The 22068-nt window shown below is 41.0% G+C and overlaps 2 protein-coding genes across 16 annotated transcripts in view; one reads left to right on the top strand and one right to left on the bottom strand.

Annotated features, from left to right (window-relative positions):
* The window catches only part of piezo2a (piezo-type mechanosensitive ion channel component 2a), an 80649-nt gene extending 64362 nt beyond the window's left edge, over positions 1–16287 (top strand). For 8 of the 15 annotated variants that reach the window (XM_081695789.1, XM_027005890.3, XM_027005889.3 and 5 more), the window contains 24 exons: positions 2041–2159; positions 2732–2803; positions 2959–3062; positions 4413–4533; positions 5300–5371; positions 5567–5733; positions 6540–6751; positions 7852–8019; positions 8861–9298; positions 9839–10097; positions 10242–10424; positions 10659–10896; positions 11010–11142; positions 11300–11447; positions 11656–11870; positions 11990–12148; positions 12464–12611; positions 12815–13003; positions 13182–13274; positions 13447–13616; positions 13749–13865; positions 13961–14040; positions 14196–14409; positions 15261–16287. In XM_081695789.1, coding sequence (XP_081551915.1) covers positions 2041–2159; positions 2732–2803; positions 2959–3062; positions 4413–4533; positions 5300–5371; positions 5567–5733; positions 6540–6751; positions 7852–8019; positions 8861–9298; positions 9839–10097; positions 10242–10424; positions 10659–10896; positions 11010–11142; positions 11300–11447; positions 11656–11870; positions 11990–12148; positions 12464–12611; positions 12815–13003; positions 13182–13274; positions 13447–13616; positions 13749–13865; positions 13961–14040; positions 14196–14409; positions 15261–15513 — 4072 coding nt within the window. In that variant the 3' untranslated portion in view covers positions 15514–16287. The remainder of the gene's footprint in view (positions 1–2040; positions 2160–2731; positions 2804–2958; positions 3063–4412; positions 4534–5299; positions 5372–5566; positions 5734–6539; positions 6752–7851; positions 8020–8860; positions 9299–9838; positions 10098–10241; positions 10425–10658; positions 10897–11009; positions 11143–11299; positions 11448–11655; positions 11871–11989; positions 12149–12463; positions 12612–12814; positions 13004–13181; positions 13275–13446; positions 13617–13748; positions 13866–13960; positions 14041–14195; positions 14410–15260) is intronic. The other 7 variants (XM_035530484.2, XM_081695785.1, XM_027005893.3 and 4 more) reach the window with 5 other exon arrangements.
* A 134-nt stretch (positions 16288–16421) lies between these two features.
* Positions 16422–21502, bottom strand: napga (N-ethylmaleimide-sensitive factor attachment protein, gamma a). Its single transcript, XM_027005896.3, has 11 exons — positions 21314–21502; positions 20880–20947; positions 20647–20731; positions 20450–20467; positions 20336–20366; positions 19907–20016; positions 19648–19714; positions 19434–19504; positions 19244–19322; positions 18955–19164; positions 16422–18152 (listed from the first exon to the last, which is right to left on the bottom strand). The coding sequence occupies exons 1-11, from the start codon at positions 21364–21366 to the stop codon at positions 18006–18008; spliced, it is 939 nt and encodes a 312-aa protein (XP_026861697.2). The 5' UTR covers positions 21367–21502; the 3' UTR covers positions 16422–18005.
* Positions 21503–22068: the final 566 nt, after the last annotated feature.

The following is a 22068-nucleotide window of genomic DNA, read 5'->3' as shown; positions in this document are numbered from 1 at the left end:
TGGCCTTCTATGTGAATTTTAGGGTGTGGCACAGCATTTTCAATGTTCCTAGGACAGTGCTCATCTGGACTGATGTCATTCCTGGGATCTGTTGGAACCACTCCTCCAACTTATGGGTCTCAGACCTAAGTGCCCATATCACCACTGGGACCATCTTGGTGTTAACCTTCCACATTTCATGGAGGGGCTTATGCTGCCATGGCACCTCCTCTGCTTCTATTTTGACATCCCTTGTTCCTGCCCCGGTGTCTGTCTGAGGAACTTCCTCATCAGGTCATCTTTGGGGGCCATTGCTTGGACGCTTTGTATTTCCCTGCACAGTATTTTTTAAGCCCTTTCTGGTTGGCTTACAGTCTTTTGATGTTGGGTGGAGTGGCCCATGCATTGTGAGGAGGTTCCTGGTCTTGATGTCAGCAGCTTTAAGTTCTTCTCTTGGCCAGTTTATTGTGTCTGCTTGGTATCTGATGGCTGGCATGGCATATATGTTTATGGCTTTGATCTTATTATATACACTTACCAGCCACTTTATTAGATACACCTTACTAGTACAGGGTTGGACCCCCTTTTGCCTTCAGGACTGCCTTAATTGTTCATGGCATAGATTCAGCAAGGTGCTAGAAACATTCCTCAGAGATTTTGGTCCATATTGACATGATAGCATCACTCAGTTGCTGCAGTTTGATAGCTGTACAACAATAATGCAAATCTTCTGTTACACCACATACCAAAGGCTATTGGATTGAGATTTGATGACTGTGGAGCCCATCTGAGCACAGTGAACTCACTGTCGTTAAAGAAGCCAATTTACATGATTTGAGCTTTGTGACATGGCATGTTATCCTGCTGTAAGTAGCCATCAGTAGATGGGTACACTGTGGTTATAAATGGATAGACTTCAGTACTCAGGTAGGCTGTGCGTTTAAACAATACTCAATTGGTATTAAAGGGCCCAAAATGTTCCAAGAAAATAAACCCCACAAGACAGGATCGATCCATGCTTTCATGTTTATACCAAATTCTGGCCCCGCTATCCAAATGTCACCGCAGAAATCAAGATTCATCAGAATAGGCAATGTTTTCCCAATCTTCTATTGTCTAATTTTGGTGAGCACCTGCTAATTTCAGCCTCAGTTGCCTGCTTCAAAGTTTGCACTGTTATGCACTGAGAAATGCTCTTCTGCATACCACTGTTGTAACAAGTGGTTATTTGAGTTGCCATTGTCTTATCATCTTAAACCTTATCTGCCCATTCAAGAAATCATTGTGCATGAAAATCTCAGTAGATCAGCAGTTTCTAGTACCAGCAACCATGTAACATTCATATCATTTATATCACCTTTATTGATATAATTGATATAAACCTTTATCTGATGCTCGGTTTGAAGTTCAGCAGATCATCTTGACCATGTATACATGCCTAAATGCATTGCATGGCTGCCATGTGATTGGCTAATATTAACATGCAGTTGAACACATGTACCCAATAAATTTTTTTTTTTTTTTTTTTTAAGTGGCCAATGAGTGTATTTGCTGGGTTACTGACTCAAGTTATGTTCAAACTCCCGCAGATTTATGGGTCAAGGATTTTTTATTTACTTAAGGAACAATAGTCATGACAGGTGCTTCAAAAAAATATTTTAGATTACAAGTCAAACCAAGGAGACTCAATGGGAATGTCAGTTTCTCATAATTATGATATGATATGTCTTGTACCGTTCTGCTGGTCTTGGGTTGGCCGTGTTGCTATGGGTCCGTATTAGCATCCTTATTACCGCCATCTTCAGTGTCTTTTTGAGACAAAGCGGATCATTCGGGCAAAGCACGGCTGCACATGCCTCAACATGACACCACGCTTTTATCCTCTCTTTCAACCTCTATCCCCCATTAACTGCTAGTGTTATTATTGTAAATGTGTCCATTCAGCCCAGCTCAATGAGACGGGACATAACAGAGACTGGTGCCAGTGGTACTCATTCTTTCTCTCTCTCCCTCCCTCTCTATATCTCCTGCTCACCTTTTCTCACTCTCTCTATTTCTCAGGATGGACCGCATTAAGAGCCGACAACAGAAATTTAAGAGGGGAAAGGAGAGGATGTTGAGCTTGGCTCAGGAGAGTGAGGAGGGTCATTCAGTGATCAACGAAGAAGAGGAGGATGAAGGTGTGTTGTAGAACAAATGTGTAACACGTTTAGTTGAATTATGTATTTTGATAAACATAAATATAAATAATAAATATGTTTAAATAAAATACACAAAATATTATTACACACAAGAAAGTAATCTGTTATTTTACACTGAAAATATTATTTTTAAGGTATTTTGATAACGTAAATATGCTTAACTAATAATACATGAAACATTATTACACACAAGGCAGTAGTATCTTACACAAGTATTATTTTTAAAAATATATCCAGTTTTTAAAAATTATATTGATGTTTCCTATGTCCAAAAAGCAGATTTAAAACAGCAGTTGGTTTTTAAGATCACTGAAAGTTAAAAAAAAAAAAAAAAAAAAAAAAAAAGACTTCATAAATTCCACAGGTGCCTGAGTTTATCTACTGCATTAAATGCATTGCAACTGAATGAAAAACATATGAAATCATGCATACCAGACCTCAGAACAAGCGTTCTCTTCTCTGTATTATTTTCAGGATTTCACAGGGTTCATAAGTGCTTAACTCAACGGTTTTATTTTTTGTTTGCTTGATTTTGTTTATTTTTTGGGCAGGACATTCAAGTAAAGAGATGAGCAAAGGCAAGAAAAAGCAGTGGTGGAGACCCTGGGTTGACCATGCTTCCAGTGAGTGCACTGTGGCCTATTTCTGCTCGCATGATGTCAGTGAAAGCAACAGAGCAAACTTCTATATTTTAAAGAAAGCAATCAGCAGTGGTCTGAATCTCGATGTATAACGCAAGTCGTTGACACTGGGCGTTAACTGCAGCCTGTCTTTTCAGTGGTGAGAAGTGGGAACTATTACTTGTTCGAGACTGACAGTGAGGAGGAAGAGGAAGAAGAAGAGAAAAAAGAGGATGAACCACCTAAGAAATCTGCCTTTCAAGTTAGTCATATGGCACTGTGGCTAACATTTGTTTGTTTTCACCTGTACATATTAACAGTTGAAAACATTCAGTCTGTGAACTCTGACTTCTGCATAGTGACAACACTAAACCTAGTCTAACCTTCCTTACTACACCACTCACACATACACACTCAATCTCATAGTTTTAGTTCTCTCTGCACTTAACAATGTGTCTTTATTTGTCAGACCACTAATTGCTAACTTCCCATATGGAGGCATAGAGCAGACCAACCAAGAGTCCATGACATGTCGTTACTAACGCAGCCCCTACTCTGTCCTCCCTTGTAGAGAGCAATCCGAAAAATTGCCTGTGCTTTACTGGCTTTACCAAAGTCTGTCATTAAACTGCCCAAAACTGTACTGCAGTATGCAATCAGGGCAGCCAAGGTACTTCCACCAGGCCTAATATATCTCTTCTTTCTCTGTACTCTGTGCTACTGTAGTATGTGTTACATCTCTTTCTCCCTTTGGCCACTGCAAGCCACTGTGTTCCATTCTGCACTGCATTGGCCTGCCACTTCATTACCATACACACATGTGAGTGTTTCTCTCATGGAACTTGAGTGCTGTTGAGCCCAAATGGCTAACCACCGAGGAGCATCTCACAGCTTCACTGGTCTGTGTCCCAGATGGCTATGTAAACCACATGGCCAGCTTTGCATGCAAAGGAAATGCAGTGTATTGTGTATTACTGTACTAGGCATAGGTATTCAGCTCCAGTCCTGGGGGCCCCACTGCCCTGCAAAGTGTCGGGTTTTCTCAGCTCCCACATACACATGGTTCAGGCCATCAGCTCATTTTCAAGCCTATCATGAGTTTGATTAGGTATGTTGGGGCAGAGAGGACTTTAAACTGCAGAGTAGTGGGTCCCCCAGCAATGAAGCAAATCCATGCTGTGCGGGATGCATGAATAGCAGCAGTATTGTTCAGGGAGACCTTTGTTGGCATTGGTTGGGTTATGTGCTGGTTGAATATGAAGGATGTGGTTTTTTTCCAAAGCAAAACCCCTTTTTTTTTTTGCTTAGCTACAGACATGTAAATTGTGATTGTGCATCACACTGGATTAAAGCACATCCTAATGTTTGGTCGTGTGTTGTGTACAATGTTGGTGCCCGCTTACAATTGAATGTTTTTATCTAACAGTGTCTGCCTATTTTTTGCCGGATTTGTTATGAGTCTGGTTGGAGATCACGCCATAGTAAAGACTAATAAGAATGAATTTGCTAGGAATCAAATGTAATGTAGGTAGTCAAGACACTTACCACCCTAACCAGTGGATCTTTTTCTCAATGGTCCATGCCTGTCCTTGGTAATGCTCTTTCTCTTCAGTTTGTGTACCATGCTTGGATAACTGACTCGAAAACAGCCTTGAAGGAGCGCAGCAAGGAAAGGCGACGATTCTGGCAGAGGTATACAGATGGACGCAAAACCAAACATGACCAGCAGGAAGGTACGCAACAAACTCCAACCTAGAAGTCTTATTTGGAGGGGAATAGGCACACTGAGGTTCATTAGCATGAGAGAGATTGCATTTGTTTTGGTTCCACCTGCCGTTCCACATTTTGGGAATGCATCATTGGAGAACTTTGCGTGCGGTCTGCAGATGTCCCGATACGCTCTTTAAATTGGAGCCATTCTGTGTCTGGTCCCGAATACGGACCCTGCATTCAAGAGGCTTCCTTCTAGTCATCGGCCTTCGTAGAAGGGGGTACTGAGAAATGAAAAATGCCATGTTGCATTCGCTATGCTGAATTCATCCCATATGATGGCTGGACACGGCTTCAGCAGCCTCGCCAGTAAGCCAAGAGCTTCAAACGTAACCGAAGTGCGGCAGCTAAATCTAATAAAACATTCAGTCAAAATACTGGTGGTATGTTGCCTGTAAGGATTATATTCACATATTTCAGCCTGCTGAAAAAGTGATACATTAAAATAATAAAGGAAACCAACCAGGTAACTGATGTTTTCTGAAATTTTTACTAATGTTCAAAATCTTAACGAAAGTTAAACTCATGCTGTGCAAGGCATACAGGAAGTTTTGGATGCGAAGGGGAATAAATACAGTGGAGGTACTATATCATAGTGGTGCTTTGCATCAATGACAGATTGTGTCCTTGTTTCAATTTCTCTGTTGTTGGTTTAAAAAATTTCCAAAATTCAATTGTTCATGGTTCATGACGTGATTTTAGTAGCTGAGTTGTTCACTCTTTCTCCAGCAGCTCAGGTAACCACTGAGGTCGAACAACAGGAGGAAGATGTGTTTGAAGATGAGAGATCTGAAGGACCAGGTGATGTCCTTATCAGTGCCATATTTACATATTCACATTCACACAGGAAAATCTCAAACGGAGGTTAAACCATACAGGAGTAAATCTAATACTAATACAGTTTTAGTGTATACTTTAAATATTTAGAATGCTTATTGATTCAGTTACTTTTGTTAACTGTGAGCTGAACCCGAACCTCTTCTTTTCCTCCTTCAGACAACATCCTGAGGCGTGTGTTTAACATTGTAAAGTTCTCTTGGGTGCTGTTTCTGGCTTTGCTGGACAGTTTCACCACTTGGCTCAACTCCATGTGCCAGGAGCACATCGATATCTCTACTGTACTGCGCATTGAGCGCTGCATGCTCACCCACGAGGTCAAAAAGGTACTGGCCTCGTTTAGCCTCATTTAGCATTCCCATTGGTGTGGCTACCTGGAATGACTCCAGGACAGTTCTACTTTGAAAGGGTGCCATTGTCTCAAAGTGATGTTAGAAGCAAATTAGTCCCAGCATCAGACTCTACAACAAGATGAGATTTTCCCTTTGGGGAGGGCATGCCAACAGGAAGTCTCAGGCTAAGGCAGCAGGTAATTGTCTCAGCATGAGATTATACAGTTTACTGCAGTCTATGAGGTGATGTGCCTCCTTGACTTGCATACTTTTCCTTGAGCATTTGGACTTATTCCCGCATTAAAGAAACAAGAGGGCAAAAACAGTCTAAAAGCTAAAACAGTCATGTTGTCAGGCCACCTGTGGACATCTTTTAATAATAATGAGATTAAATGCATCTCATATCCACATAGCCTGCAGAAAAACTCCACAACTGCAATTTTACCTCTCCTTGTAACAATACACCCTGTAAGAAAAAATTCCCTAAGCAATTAAGACAGTTTCATTTATGTGCAGAGTATCTGCACATAAGAGAGGATTTTGGAAAAGAGAAAAGCTGAATTTGGATTCCAAGACAGTATATTCTCTGCAGATGTCCAAGGTCTGAGGGTCATTATTGCGCTCTAAAATTTTGATTGGATGTTTGTGAGCTAAAGTGTCTAACCTTATCTCAAATGCCATAATCATGTTAAACTAGCATGGTAGGTTTTGTGAATGTGTTTGCTGCAAACCTGCATTAATGTAATGTGGAGTGTACGAGCGAAGTGTGGGTGCAGTGACGTCATCTCTGTTGGCCGCAGGGGAACACGCCTTCACGGGAGAGCATTCACGTGTACTACCAGAGGCAGCTGTGCAGGTCTGCTTCCTCCGAGGCTGTGCTGCCGGCTGCAGAGGGTCTGCAGGCTCACGACAGTTCTACCCCCACGCTGCCCCAGCTGGACCAGGGCCAGAGCATACAGACTATGGATTCTGCCTCCCCTCGCGCCTGCCCGGCTGGGTACAGCACAACACAGTACAGCCCCATACACATTTCACATCTGCTCAGCAGTTTTGTGTTGGGCATTTTCTCTGCTTTGCCACATATTGTTTGCTTATAATAGATGCTGAGTCAACTCAGGTAGCGTAGTATACTGTACAGTTCTTTATTATGTAGGACTGCAGAACAGCACTCTAAAATGTCTCAAATTTAATGTGTAAACTTTTAATTAACTTTTTTTTTTAATGTTTTTAGTGTGAAAACATAAAAGAAATTCTGTAGCTGTTTTTCTTTTTCTTTTTTCTTTTCATGTTTCACTGTAGGATCTACACTAAAAAAAAATTTCTCTGTAAAATATTCCTGTAGGTGTTTGAGTTTATTTCACAAAAATATTAATTGATGAATGAATGTAACTGAATGAACTTCAAGAAGTCATTCCTGCTTGTCTGGACCTGTTCTCAGGCTTCATGCCATTTCCAGTGTGATGTCTATTATTGTGAACTTGGGGATCACCAGGTCCCTTTGTAGCAGAAAATGAAATTTACAGCAACATAATTTGATTTTGTTTCAGTATTAACTTTCAGCTTTATTGAATTAAAGTAAGCTTTTGATTAAGTCTCCAGACAGAGGAGATCCGGTGAGTCTTCCTCCCGGCTCCCCTCTGCTGACAGGGTGCTTCAACAGATCCTATATTTACTTTATCGTCAGATTTACCTCCACGGAGATCACAACACCGTCATCTCAAACAGGACAAAAAGCTTTTGTCTCAAGCCTGAGTGGCGTCTTCTATAGAAACTGAGTATATTATAGCACACCAGGACCCATTATGCTTGAAGAGCCTCATTATACTAATTGCATCTGTGTCAGGATTTTTTTGGTACGGTTTTGAGATTATCAAAACATTCAATTTGATGGAGGAAGTCTAGACCAGAGTTACATTAGTAAAGTACATATATTTTATGTTCAGCAGTATTAATTCAACCTTAAAGCATAAGTACAAGATGGGGAATTTGATATAGACATGTTTTGTCATTCACAAAATAGTTGTCTTATTTCAGTCATAATGAAAACTATGCTGTAATATGGCAGGTTTGTGGGGCTTGTTTGTGCATAGCTGTGTCCTCTGTCTTTTTTAGTGTGTACACCGAGTCCACAGCACTCTTCAGCCAGTCTACACTGGAGCTGGGTGAGATATCCCCTCACCCCGTGCTCAGAACCAGCGAGCGAGCGCGTCCGAAACTACACCGCCTGCCAGGATTGCAAGTGTCTTCATCTGGAGAGAGCACAAGCAGCCCTACCTTCAGGTACACACCTCACCCAGCTCTACACATTGAAAACACAACTCTGCACAGTGAATACAGGTGAAGTCTTAGTGTGTGTGTGTGTGTGTGTGTGTGTGTGGGTGTGTGAGAAGCTGAGTGTCCAATAGTCACCTGCTTCTAGGTTTCCATCTTCAGTTCATCTAAACCTAAATATACTCCTGTTTAAACTCAAAAAGAGTTCCTGCATGTACTCTGAACAAAGAGAAAGAGCGATAGAGAAAAAAGCATGCCCAATGTAGGATGCACAACAAAGTTTTTCATACTTGAGAAAAAATTGTGTTTTGTCAAAAATATTAAATGAATCAGTATTAATTTCCTGTGGTTGAATGGTGCTGTTTCTAATGAGCTTTTAGCACGAGGAATTAACTGTTGCAGTTCTTGTTGCATTTGGAGCTGCACGCTTTGATCTGATCCCAGTAATACAGGAAGCAGTTTTAAAAACAATATTGAACAATACCCACACTGCTGTGGGTGGTTTCTGTTGCTCGTTGGTGACAGACATGCAGGCTGTTTCCAAAGCACTGTGCTCACTACGAAGCAGAATGGACCTTCTCTGCTTCAGCGGAATATAACTGACCTTGACTTCACTTGACATCACTGATATCACACTCATTCACACCCACATGCCAGTCTAAATATATGCTTATAGGTTGGTATTTAAAAAATACAAAATGACAAAATGTAATCTGTTGTATTTTGAATATTCACATGTATGTTGTGTTCCTGGTGATCCAGAAAATGTGAAAATGCTGCTCCCTAGTGGTGCAGTTGCACAATACTTCACACAATTTCTTTTTATGTTTCCTCTTCCGTCTTGTCTCAGTGAAAACACACAGTGCACGGCGCTGTGCTCTCGGCAGGGCACGGGTGACACAATCGAGGAGCCGGAGGACGCTCAAGAGAGACCCCCATCTCCGAGTGGCATGTGGCCCCCTGCCACGGGGCTCCCTGAGTCTTCTGACAAGTGCTGCTGCAGCAGCGAGGGTCAGAACACTGAGGGGGCCTCAGCCTCAGGCTGGGACACCACTTTAGTGGACGAGCCGTCCACGTGGCCCCATTTCAGCAGGTGTCCCTCTGAAGTGGATATCCCCCCCTCCTACAGCAAGGCCACTGGTCTTGACTCAATATGTGAGTCCGTGGCTCACCCAGAGGAGAAGAGGAACAGGATAACCACTCCTGATGTCAAAGACACCTGCCACAGAGACACCACCGTTCCCTCACTGAGCCATGAGCTCACAGCCAGTGATCTTCTGCGCAGCAGGTAAGATCAGTGGCTTTCAAAAACAAGAGCAATGCTCACAGTTCAGGGTGGGACTTTTAGCTTAATAAGTCTTTTAGTGTAGGATTTCTCATTTTGAGTTCCAAATGTCAGAGTGCTTTACACAGAAGAGATTAAACATAATATGAAACGATACTAAGCATTTATTATTATGCAAATATTAATTTAAAAATATTTTTATATGTCTTATTAAATAAAATAAACAAGAGCAAATGAACAACATAGGCAACCCAAATAAAAAATTTTTATCTGGATTTAAAAATGGCAATAGAACTTGCAGAACCAGTATAACAAGTATGACCATCCTGAAAAGCTCAAAAAGCCAACTGCAATGCCTGTATCAAAAGTCTTCATTCATGTTTGAAACATGGTCTTGAACAAATGATAAAGTGGAAATACAGACTGCAATGCTGGGCTTTTACGGTATTGTATTGCCAACAGGACACGTGTTTACAGCAAGGTTGCTTTGTCCTACTTATTACCTCATCTGCTTTCTTAAGTAAGTTTTCATTCCTTCACCAGGATGTTCTATGATGAGGAGCTGGAGGAGTCGGGGCGCTTCTACAGCTCTCAGCCCCAGATCCTGCAGCTGTGCTATGCTCTCTACAACATGCTGGTGGCCCACTCAGAGATGGTCTGCTACTTGGTCATCATTCTCAACCACATGATCTCGGCCTCAGTGGCCACGCTGGTGCTGCCCGTCCTCGTTTTCCTGTGGGCCATGCTGTCTGTTCCCCGGCCCAGCAAACGTTTCTGGATGACTGCCATCGTCTACACTGAGGTACCGCTTCACTTATGCCATCATCTGCGTTACAGTTAACAACGGGATTCACATTTCACTAGTCAATGAATTCACATCGTGAAAACTGAGGTGATGTGATTGTGCATTCTTTGAATTTTTTTTTTTTTCCCCCCCTACATGCAGGTGACAATAGTGATAAAATACTTCTTCCAGTTCGGCTTCTTCCCCTTCAATCAGAACATAGAGCGGGAGAAGAGCAAACCCTTCCACCCTCCCAACATCATTGGCGTGGAGAAGAAGGAGGGCTACGTCCATTATGACCTGGTTCAGCTGCTCGCACTCTTCTTCCATCGCTCCATTCTTAAGGTAGAAATTTACATGTGGTGTGTGTTTAGTTCTTTCATATCTAATGTATTTACCGTTTCTTATCTGTAATTGAAATTTTCAAAAATTCATAATCGCTTCTTTTCTCTAAATTAATGTGGTTTTGGGATTCAGATGAATGTAGTTTAAGCACATGACAGCTGTTCACTATTATCACTATTATACAGTGTTTCGATGTTATCTCTCCCACTACTAAACGCACATCCTCCGGCTCAGTGTCATGGACTGTGGGATGAAGATAAGTCCCAACCTGCAGCAGTGAGCCATGCCGACTCAGATGATGAGGAGACACCCGGAGCACTCAGAGAGAGGAGCCTCCTGTCCCGCAAAGCTTCAGTGGAGTCCACACACATCCGTGTGGCCAGAAGACACTCTCGCACACACACACTTGTGAGACGGAACAGTTCAAACACAGGCTCACACACTTCCAATCGTTCGGCCTGCTCCAGAGGAGGTTCGCCCCCACTTACACCCACTACTGTGATACACACAGTAAAGGGCTTGTGAGATCATTCTTTACTAGTATTTCATGTTTCTGTGTATGCTGGTGTTTGTGCATGTCCACAGGAAGCGTTGGCAATCGGTCGAGTATGTGTCGCTCAGGCAGTGTGTTGGCTGTTCAGCAGAAGAGTCGTAAAGAGCTCATTCTGGAGAAGCTACGGGAGCAAGTCATCAAAGCAAAGAAACTTACTGTCAAAATGTAAATCCACATCACAACCCTCCAGTATAGCCCCATACAGGGGTTATTATTAGACTAAAGGAAAGGCATTCATTGTTAGACTTTCTAAACCATTTTTCTGATAGCCACAAATACCAGAGCATAAACCATTTTACCCTGCATTTGTGTATCATTTCAGAGCTCTAGACATCTATGTTCCAATTCGCCAGTTCTTCTACAGTCTCATCCACCCAGAGTACAGTGCTGTAACAGATGTGTATGTGCTCATGTTCCTGGCTGATACTGTTGACTTCATCATCATTGTTTTTGGATTCTGGGCCTTTGGGGTATGTTCTGTGTCACTTCCACCTCAGGGCAGTTGAGCATGATACCAAGTGCTATAAGAAGTCTGTTCCTGTTGTTTGGAAATAATGTGGTGAAAATCTTAACTTCTTTTGACAGAGAATATTTTAATCTCCTCATTCTTTATCACAAAAGTGCTGAAACCTCATTTCTCTGTATGTGTGTTCAGCAGTGTCTCTCATCTCCTCATAGAAACACTCTGCTGCTGCAGACATCACATCCTCTCTGTCAGAGGATCAGGTTCCAGAGGCATTCTTGGTCATGGTTCTGATCCAGTTTGGTACTATGGTAGTGGACCGTGCACTCTACCTAAGGAAGACCGTTACAGGGAAAGTCATCTTCCAGGTCATCCTGGTGTTTGGCATCCACTTTTGGATGTTCTTCATACTTCCAGGAGTCACTGAGAGGTAGGCTCGACTTTTACTGAATACAAACAGAAACTACAGGAAAATTTGGTGAATATAATCTGCTTTATATAGACATCTATGGATCTATGGTTTATATATATAGTTGTTTGTTTTGTTAGGCGTTTCAGTCAGAACATGGTGGCCCAGCTCTGGTACTTTGTGAAGTGCATCTACTTTGGCCTGTCAGCATACCAGATCCGCTGTGGCTACCCTACCCGCGTGCTTGGCAATTTCCTGACGAAAAGCTACAATTATGTCAACCTTTTCCTCTTTCAAGGGTGAGATCCATCGGGACCCATCGGTGCCCAGCCACTTAACCACAGAGAACATCTCTACACCCATTGTCATATAAATATGATTATGAATTTTAGAGCAGAAATCAAGCATTTGATTCTCATTTAAAAACAGGCTTAATAAATTACGCTAGACTATTAATTGCATTAGTGAAAACAATAATAGTTGAAAATGTCCTTTCTGAACACATATATATCGAAGCTTTTAAAAAATCTAGTATCAATTATAGTATCATTTTATAAGAAGAAATGTAACCAAACAATGTGTCTAAATGGATTGAATATTTGATTGATTTTCAGGTTCCGGTTGGTTCCGTTCCTGACAGAGTTGCGGGCTGTGATGGACTGGGTGTGGACAGACACCACACTCAGTCTGTCCAGCTGGATCTGTGTGGAAGATATCTATGCTCATATCTTTGTGCTCAAGTGCTGGAGGGAGTCAGAAAAAGTGAGGGATCTACTTTTTGGTATTTTAGTTTGTTTATTTAATCCATGTGCATTTAGAAAAGGAACATTCAGCAAGTTTGCACATTTATAAGGCCCTTGCCCCTCCCCATTTTTTTGCACAGCACAGGGGCATAAGAACCAGGCTGCAGCCCCAGGGTCAAAGGAGTTGGTGTTGATGTGTTTGTGATGTGTGTGTTGACTCAGAGGTATCCTCAGCCACGCGGACAGAAGAAGAAAAAGGTGGTGAAGTATGGGATGGGGGGCATGATTGTGATGCTGCTCATCTGCATCGTCTGGTTCCCCCTGCTCTTCATGTCTCTGGTCAAATCAGTGGCCGGAGTTGTCAACAAACCCCTGGATGTGTCCGTCACCATCACACTGGGAGGATTTCAGGTACACCTTCACGTTAGGTAACAGAATGCTCTCTCTCGGGGATTTGACTGAACTGGGAGAACTTTGAGGAAAATGAAGAGTAATGCTGAATATTTACTGGTCATGAGCATTTCAAATCTTCAGTACATTGTGTGAACCTGTACGTCCACTGCACTGACTTGCTTACTTTGTTTTCCAGCCGATTTTCACTATGAGTGCTCAACAGAATCAGCTAAAGGACTTCACTGAAGCAAAATTCCTGGAGTTCATGAATTCCTACAGATACATTCCAGTATGTTTGTACCTCATACTCTCACAACACCCTGTATGTTTAATTTAGTATTCACATCTAATGGTCTGGAAATACTGGATGCAAAATACAATAACCCAAAACAGCAATACATAATTCAAGTATTCAATTAACATGTTCAGTATAAGACCTCCTGCTGTGCGCTTCTCCTCAGGGGGCGATGCAGTTCCTGGAAGCATACACTGCTGAGGACGTGACCATAGCCGAGCTGGAGGGAAGTTCCAACTCCCTGTGGACCATCAGCCCACCCAGCAGGAAGAACCTGATAGACGTACTGAGCAAAGAGGACCAGTTTCCTGTCACCATGTCCTGGACTATTCAGAGGTAATAGCCATAAACACATTAGACAATACAGTGTAGGGAAGTGTGGTGAGGGCCCAGTGATCTGAGAACTTGCCTATAAAACCATGTTCTAGCTTTGCAAGCAAATGAAACTCAGTACTTTATGTTTGTCAGGAATCTCAGTCTTGGCGCAAAGGCTGAAGTTGCTATGGACAAGCACATTACATACCTGGATGTGAATACAAGACAAGAGTTAATAGATTTGTTAAATGGAACAAGGAACAAGGCTTTGTGAGTTAACTGCAGTTCTAAATTTAAGCAGCAACTCCACTCACGGGTACAGCCATAACTTTTTTTTTTTTTTGCTTCTTATGATTTGTTCACAGAGTCATAAAGCAAGTCTTCCCTTGTTTCATTCGAGCACCCAGCGATTCAAATGCTAAACCTATAGATCAGCTTTATGAAGGTGAAGTATGAATCTAATGAGCAATTTATTAGCTTTATGACTTTTGGTTTATTATCCAGTGTCCTACTAAATATTTTAATTTTCATTTAAATATAATGCTTCCTGAACTCATGCTATGGAAAGATCAACTACATGGACCTCATCCGTGTTTACAGAAGGCCACTACGAGGACATCCTGTTGGACCTGGAACGGACCGATAACAGCAGTGGCCAGATCCAGGAGTGGTGGATTGTTGACCAGCCATCTGTAGGGACGCTCCAAACGAGACATGAGCAGAATGCAGAGCAGAAGAGGGAAGCTGGACTGCAGCTCTATGTTTTCAGTGATAAAGTTAGTCCTCCCAGCCTGGGCTTCCTTGCTGGCTACGGGTAAGTTAACAAAACCTTATGCAAGATGTAGGCTGCTTCTTAAAAGCGCAGAATACTTATTATATGCTAGAAATGTACTATTTTAGCATATGAGCATTTACTGGTAGTTGCAAGAGTAAATTTCTTGGGTACATTTTGGACACTACTGAATCAGCATGTCACAAGAGCTGTAACCTTAATGAGGTTAAATTACTTATACTGGCAGAAACTTTGAATAACGTACTAGTTTCACATACGGTTTAATATGATGATATGTGGTTTTGGATGCAGCCAGTGATCCATGCCAATAATTAGTATTCAATATCTAGTGGTGAAACGTACAATACTTAAATTAAAGGTATCACGATATAGCGGTATTGACAATAAAAATATTTAAAAAATCAAATATTGATATCATGTTAATATGAACTTTCAATACCAGACCATGCATCGTAAGCTCACATCAATTCTAGATTATCATCACAGGCGTATATTAACCTTACAAATATCACTCACTGTAGATCATGTATGCACAACACAAAGGTCTGTAAAGCTAAAGGAGCTGTAGCCTATGCAGCTCTTTTGTTTCAATTCATGCAACTCACACAACAAGCAGCTGCTTGGTCGAGGCATGATTGGTAGGTTCAGTTTCTCTTAAAAGAGCAATGCCTTACATTTTTTTCCATTTCTTTTATAGATAAGGCAAAAATATGATTATTGTGAATTCTTTTTGCCATCATTGTGTAGTGAAAATCTGATATTGTGACAGCCCTAAGTCAAATACAATGCAATTTTGTTAAAAGTCTATACAGGCAGTAACACATTCATGTAAATGTATTTCAAAGTCACATTAATTTCCTTCTCCTTTGCAGTATAATGGGTCTATATGCCTCCGTGGTGTTGGTAATAGGCAAGTTCGTGCGTGAGTTTTTCAGCGGCATCTCACACTCTATCATGTTTGAGGAGCTGCCCTGCGTAGACCGCATCCTCAAGCTCTGTAATGACATCTTCCTCGTCCGAGAGACTGGCGAATTGGAGCTGGAGGAAGACCTGTACGCCAAGCTCATCTTCCTCTACCGTTCACCCGAGACCATGATTAAGTGGACCAGGGAGAAAACTAAATGAACCTATGCAGAGTCTATGCAGACAACACACACCAAGGTGAAAGAGAAACAGTGCCCTCTGGAGGGTGCCGTGCAGAAGAGCTTGTCCACGTGATCCATGTACACACGCAAGCTTGTGAATTAGAAACAGCTTTCCTAGATAGGGTCCCACTGTCAACAGTGTAACCTGGGGAGGTAGCTGTTCTACAGTACATGTACATTACGTACTAACCTGAACCTGAAAAGCCTTTGGACTGGGGTAATGTAGCAGCTGCCAGAGACTTGAGAGAGAGGCTGAAAAGTGGACTCAGCTGTACTTTGACACCGCCTACCTGCTAGGAGCCTTGCAGATGGAAATGAACCGATCCATGGGTTGTGCAATATACTGTCCTGGTAGCTGGCTGTAAACACAAAGGAAGAACGAGGACAGCAACTGAAAGACACTAGCCACTTTTAATTCATAAGAAAAGATTCTCCATACTCTGGAAGTACTTTAAAATGAACTACAAGACATTCCACACTGAACCACGATCTGCCTTTGCCAGCATTTTAGACTGTGCAGAGAACAACACAAGGGATCCAAACAATGGTGTTCTCAGGAAAAAAAAAAAAAAAAAGAAAAAAAAAAGTGTCATCTCGCCTGAACAGTATTTTAAGTTTGTTCTTCCCCACAGGCAAGAGATCAGCCACAGCACGGAGAATCGTGTTCTTTCTACTGTTACAGGATGCTCTATGCAGAGTGGGACATAATTGTATTTCAGTAACCCAAGCATAAAGCACAGTTTGTAAACCTGCAGCCTGTGTCTTATCTGTGAATTTACTAATGATGCCTATCCATCCAAAGCTACTATTATTAGTTATTTCATAGAATTTGGGGAAAAGAGAAATTGCCAGAAATGAAAACATTCAGTCAACCACAGGAAACTCAGCTTTATGTTGTATCTCAGACTTTTACTGGGTTTACACTTTTGTTGCGGTACACTGTTCATCAAAATATTGATTTCCATGCAACACAAGAACTTTGATAAAGAGTGTACAGATTTTTCATTATGGAACATTGGTACACACATCATCTCAGCACAATTCAGAGGAGGGAAAAAGCATGAAAGATTTCTATGTACAAAATCTGCATATCACACAATACCATTCTCTTCCCTAATCTACTCATAGAGGCATTGTTCCCTGAAATGTAAATGTGTACTTTTCCTAAATAAATAACGCTACAAACATTATTATATTATATTCCAAGCAATAATATTAAGACATTTCATGCAATGTTGAGTATCATAGTTATTTGGACATTGGAGTCTGCACGTTAGCTTCTGGGAGGAAAATAACTGATATATCAGAACGAAAAATTTAATTTAGGTCTTCTATTATAAATAATAGTTAATGCATTCCCTTGACTAGTTTTATTTTCAAGTTTTTAGGCACAGCATATTGGCGTAAACTCTAATTAAGGCTTGAGGGAGAAAAAATATGATAGATGACAAAACACTGTTGGCTCGTTCACCTATACCTGCTCATTTTGCCTGGAACTATATGTGATGGCAAAACTATCATGACAACTAATAGTCATAGAACAATTAAGGTTCTATAATTAAACCTTTTCACATGTCATCCCAATCAAATATCACAGGTCCCATTAAAGATTTTTTTTTATTTAGTGTGTAACAAGTGCATAACACCTTTAAAAACTATAGAGTAGTACACAGAGGTATTCAGGAATTTAATTTTAAAAAATACATTTCATTCAGATTCTGCATTTGTCTGCATATGTAGTATTTAACATAATTGCGAATACTTATAAAATAGCATGTAATATGTTCTTATACTCTCATCCTCATATTGTAAAGGACCCTTTTTTCGTTTTTGTTTACTCCATTATACCAATCTGACCTTAACAGAATTCACAAACACCCAAGAGATAACCAATTCTGTTTTTGCAAACGGCCAAGAACATATGATATTTCAATATCATCAGTGTGATGACTAAATACAACAAAATTCATGCTTAGGCCTCAGGCCCTGGGCTGCAGGTCATGGGTATGTTTGTTGTTAGTATTTGGTAAATACTTGTTAAGGCTATGCTAAAGAATGAAGAATGTTCCCTACTTATGTTGGTAGAGAGTGCCAATGCAGAAACAGAATTTCCCTTTGAAATCTTACTCTGAGGAAAAGCTGCCCCTCTCTGCTGACCCAGAGTCAACTTTCCATACTTAATGCATAGTCTTAAAGTTCCAGTCAGGAACTACAACACCTGGCAGGCCAGTTTTTTGGTACTACAGAAAGAGTCATTCAACCTACACCAACACAAAAGGACCATAGACTCTACGCCACAGCAATCTTAATTTGCCAAGTTACTGGTAAACTTAGAAATCAGTCCTTCCTGACTGAGTTTTAAAGCTAAACTAAAAGCATGGGACTATTTTTCTGACAGCAAGTTGCACAGTGCTGGAAATCTCCTCCTGTGGCTGAGGAAACTCACTGATCTGAGGTCAGAAATGAGAGCAGTTAACAGAGTCCTCCTGCATATTCATCCTCCTCTTCCTCAGGCCCATCAACCCCACCATTCACACCTGCATCGCCAGGAGTGGCAGCCACAGCCTTCTTCTTCTTTCCCTCTCCAGGCACACTGAGCGTGAGAGCCAGCTTAGCATACTGAAAAACAGGAGAGGTGGATCTCAGTCTTCAAGGCCCTAATTAGGAGAGCTGTCTGTAGAGTCTGTAGATCTGGATAGCTGCATTCCGTTGGTTTAGAAGTAGAACCGAAAGCGTTGAGGTACGGGTGCAATAGCCAGTTTTAATGTTCATATTATATAGTTCTCAAGTGTGGGGCTTATGTGGAAGAGACAATAAAATGTTTACTTGACAACACTATAAGGTATTATCAACCTTAATAAGGCAAATGCAGCTTTGTGAAAAACAAGAGACATCACACCATGTACAATCACTCACTAAAAGACAAAATGAGACATTTAAAAACACCAACCTCCAATCAGGTCTTTTGAAGCAGATCTGTATATGATTCAATTAGATTCTGCATATTTAGCCATGTGAAATAGGAAATGTACGCAATTGCCTAGGTTATACATAAAATACTTAAAAAAAAAAAAAACCTCCAACCCATAGTGTTAAGCTATGGAGCACTAATTTAAATTACAGGGTAACACAAAAACAGCAGAATTTCTGGAAGCTTTCAGTACACTACTATGAAAAGGGAAAGCATCTATAAGGTTAAAAAAAAAAACCATAAAACTAAAGGATGAGGAACTATTAAAGTAATGTTATACCTTCAAGTCCCTTAATAGACAGATTAGAAGAGGCATGACAAAAAGGTGAAGAAACACGCTGTAAATTCAGTAAAACTTCACATACACATGATGTGCAGTGACACCTTTTAAAAGGAAGGAAAGTTACCGTTCAGATGAGCTCACATTAAGGCAAACAGTAAAACACTTACGTCATTATCCATGTATCTGAACAGTGGGGAGTTACAGACACGGGACACCTGGTCTTCATCTTGTTGGTCATAGCCCTGTAACAGCTGCTCCAAAGCAATGCAATCCTCACTCCCACTGAATCCTGGGATGCTGTAGCTCTCACGCACACACTTGTCAGCTGCTACGTAATCTCCTCTGTGTAAGTGAACTAGCACTTGTGCAATGGTTTTCTAAACATGAGAGAATGCTACATAAGATGTCTAAGAGGTTCATGGATTCATAATAGTATTTAGATAAAATGGGAAATACCTTATAGCATGTTGGGTAATTTTCTATGTCTCTGTAGATGCTCTTCTCTTTCTGGAGCGACAATGTTGCTTCATCATACCTTCAAGGGGAAAAGACATAGACTGATAACTGGGACAAAAAACACAACAAGGATCAAAACATCTTACAGAACAGTGGGGTACTACACAGTTCAAATGTTGGCAAAATTTACTTCTTTTGTCTGACGAGAAGTCGGGATGCTTTGCCAAGAAGCTCCACGGCTTGCCGTAATCTGTCCTCATTCTGAAACAGAACATGCGCTCTGACACAGCAGCAACGGCAGAACCAGTGGAATACAATGCGGTAGGATCACTGACTCAGGAGCTCATTCCAGAGGTGATTTAAAATGATTTCTCAGACAGGCTTTTTCCCCCCCAGTCACCCACCTCAAACACAGATGCAGCTTTCTGATAAAGGTCCACAGCTTTGCCCAAATCCACAGGCTCTATCAATCTATTAATAATAGGCTCTGTTATTACCATTACCATTAAACAGCTTCAAAAATGATAACAGTTTCATATAATAAAATGCCCAAACTGTTCCATATATTAAACAACATTTACTCTAATGGATTAAGATTGTACAAATATTATATAAATATTAATTGAAGGCCATTTGACGGACACACATTCTTTAATCACTTACTTCCCCGCTCTATCAAGAGCCATGGCAGCTGTGTCAGGTGTGCCATTTTCAGTGTACATCAGGCTGGCTTTCTCTATGTACTGCACTGCCTCCGGCAGTTTCTGCATGTCCTGCATAAGAAAGAGTCAAAATGCACAATCTTCTCTGAAGCCTTTTTGTGTAATATTTTAAAAAATCTAATAATAATGCTAATAATCCAGTCCAAAACCAGAGAAGCAAGCAGTGTGTATGGATGGTAAATGAATAGATCACAGCTAGCAAAGGTTATATCAGTGTTCCTTTATTCATGGGTGTCTTGTTTTCACACAGACAAGTATGGTACTATTGTTAATACTGAAATAATGATAAAAAAAAAACTGTCAGTGGAATAGCATGGCAAATGATTTTTCTAAAAAATAAAAAAAAGTTAAGAATTTTTTTGAAGCTCACCTTCAGCATCATACCTGCTTGCTCAAGAGCCCTGTGGACAAAATTAAGATAATATTTAGACTGTACTTTTACATACATTGCATCTATAATATTACAGCAAACAGGAATACTCACTTTGCAGCATGGAAAAGACTGTAGCATGACTCAAGGTGAAACAACCATCAATACACTGTATATAAATCAACACTATGTGACACAGCTACAGACGTTTAGCCCACAGAATCAATAGCATTGTAAAAGCAATAATAAAGCTATGTACTGGATGTGGCCTGCTATCCTGCGACTTGCCTCCAAAGAAAGTGAAAGGATACGATCTGTTGTTCGTATGGGCCTCGGCTTCTTGTAAATAAGCATCTTTTGCTGCTTCAAGTTGTCTGGCGTTTTTGAAAGCAACAGCTGAAAGTAGAGGAACCGACATGTTGCACTGGCCAAAATATACACGTGTAGCTAACGGTTCTATTCCCAGTGCAATATAAATAGCAAGCGTTAGCTAACCTTCATGTCAGCATTAATGGGCAGAAGAAGACTACTGTCTGACTCTCACCCGCTTTTGCATATTCCGACGCAGCGCTGTCGTAATCCGGCTTCCACTTCATAAAGCTCGTCTTTAAACTGCAACATTGACGGTAAGGATAGTTGTGAACAAGCGCTGTAGTTTGTAGCAATTACCTAAAGACTAAGCAATACCTCAGTCAGCTAACCTACACCATTATATCCAACTTATCTGACAACTTAAACTGAGCTAGCCGAGAATAATAGACGTTAGCTAACGCTAGATAGCTAAAGTACCCCAAAGAATACTTAGTTAACGTTGCCGAGTGTGTGCGGATGTTCTCACTGAACTGGTAATCTAATCAAACTCTTTCAGATTGTTTAATGAAAACGAAAGCCGTCTGAAAACGTTGTTATGTAAAATGTAACTAGCGTTAGATAGCTAGCCATATGCTGTCAGCTGGGTAATTGCCCGGCAAAACTTACTATTTCTCAGCCTTAGCAATGTGCTCATGCGCTTCGTTTATTTTCTGAGCCATGTTTTCGACGTAGCCCTTATAAACCTAAATAACAGAAGTAGCTAGTTAATGTAATGTTTCATAAGACACGGTGCAGCGAAGCAACACTGCTTTGTTGTCGTCCTGTGACGCCTGATGTGGTCATCTCCGGGTAGGGAGTTCTACGATTAATGAAAACATATGGATGGATGAGCGGGGCATACTGCCCCCACCTGGCCCGGATGTGCACTGCACCATACGCTGAAGACACCTAGCAATATATTCACTTCAAATACCTAAAATGAAGGGCCAAGTTTGTATGTAATTTCTTGTGTTCTGTACTTCTTTAAACACAGAACTCTATAATGTGAACTACTATGTAATTCTAAAGTTAAAAATGTAAAAAGCCTCTAGTTGTTCACAGGAGATTGAAATCAATTTCACAATCTGCACTCTATAATGACTCAGTGGTATGGTACCTAGTGAGGCCAAAGAAGGCCATCCTTTTGACATCATCTTCATGTTAGTGAAAACACTCCTGAATTTGTGTAGTGTACTGGAGCCTTGCCATCTTAGAATATGGGAACATGAGGCAACATTGTTTGCAAATCAGTGTTTGCAAGGGAACCTGTTTCTGTATTTGCTGGATATGCAGCCATTATGCAGCCATTATCTGCCCTATAATAAAATTATAACATTATGGACTTACTACCAAGTTGGGAACCTAAACAGACAGAAGGCAAA

Source organism: Electrophorus electricus, chromosome 14 (genome assembly GCF_041902795.1).
Source record: "Electrophorus electricus isolate QZ-2024a chromosome 14, ASM4190279v1, whole genome shotgun sequence".
NCBI classification, from domain to species: Eukaryota; Metazoa; Chordata; class Actinopteri; order Gymnotiformes; family Gymnotidae; genus Electrophorus; species Electrophorus electricus.
The sequence above is the reverse complement of the archived record's forward strand: the minus strand, read 5'-3'. Positions and strand labels throughout refer to the sequence as shown.

Bases quoted from the DNA above. Each gene is read 5' to 3' on its own strand.
- napga (XM_027005896.3), bottom strand. From the start codon at position 21,366: ATGGCTCAGAAAATAAACGAAGCGCATGAGCACATTGCTAAGGCTGAG. The intron at 20,948-21,313 runs GTAAGTTTTGCC...TCAATGTTGCAG, and splicing joins ATTGCTAAGGCTGAGAAATA to TTTAAAGACGAGCTTTATGA. The intron at 19,505-19,647 runs GTGGGTGACTGG...GTTCTGTTTCAG, and splicing joins AAGCTGCATCTGTGTTTGAG to AATGAGGACAGATTACGGCA.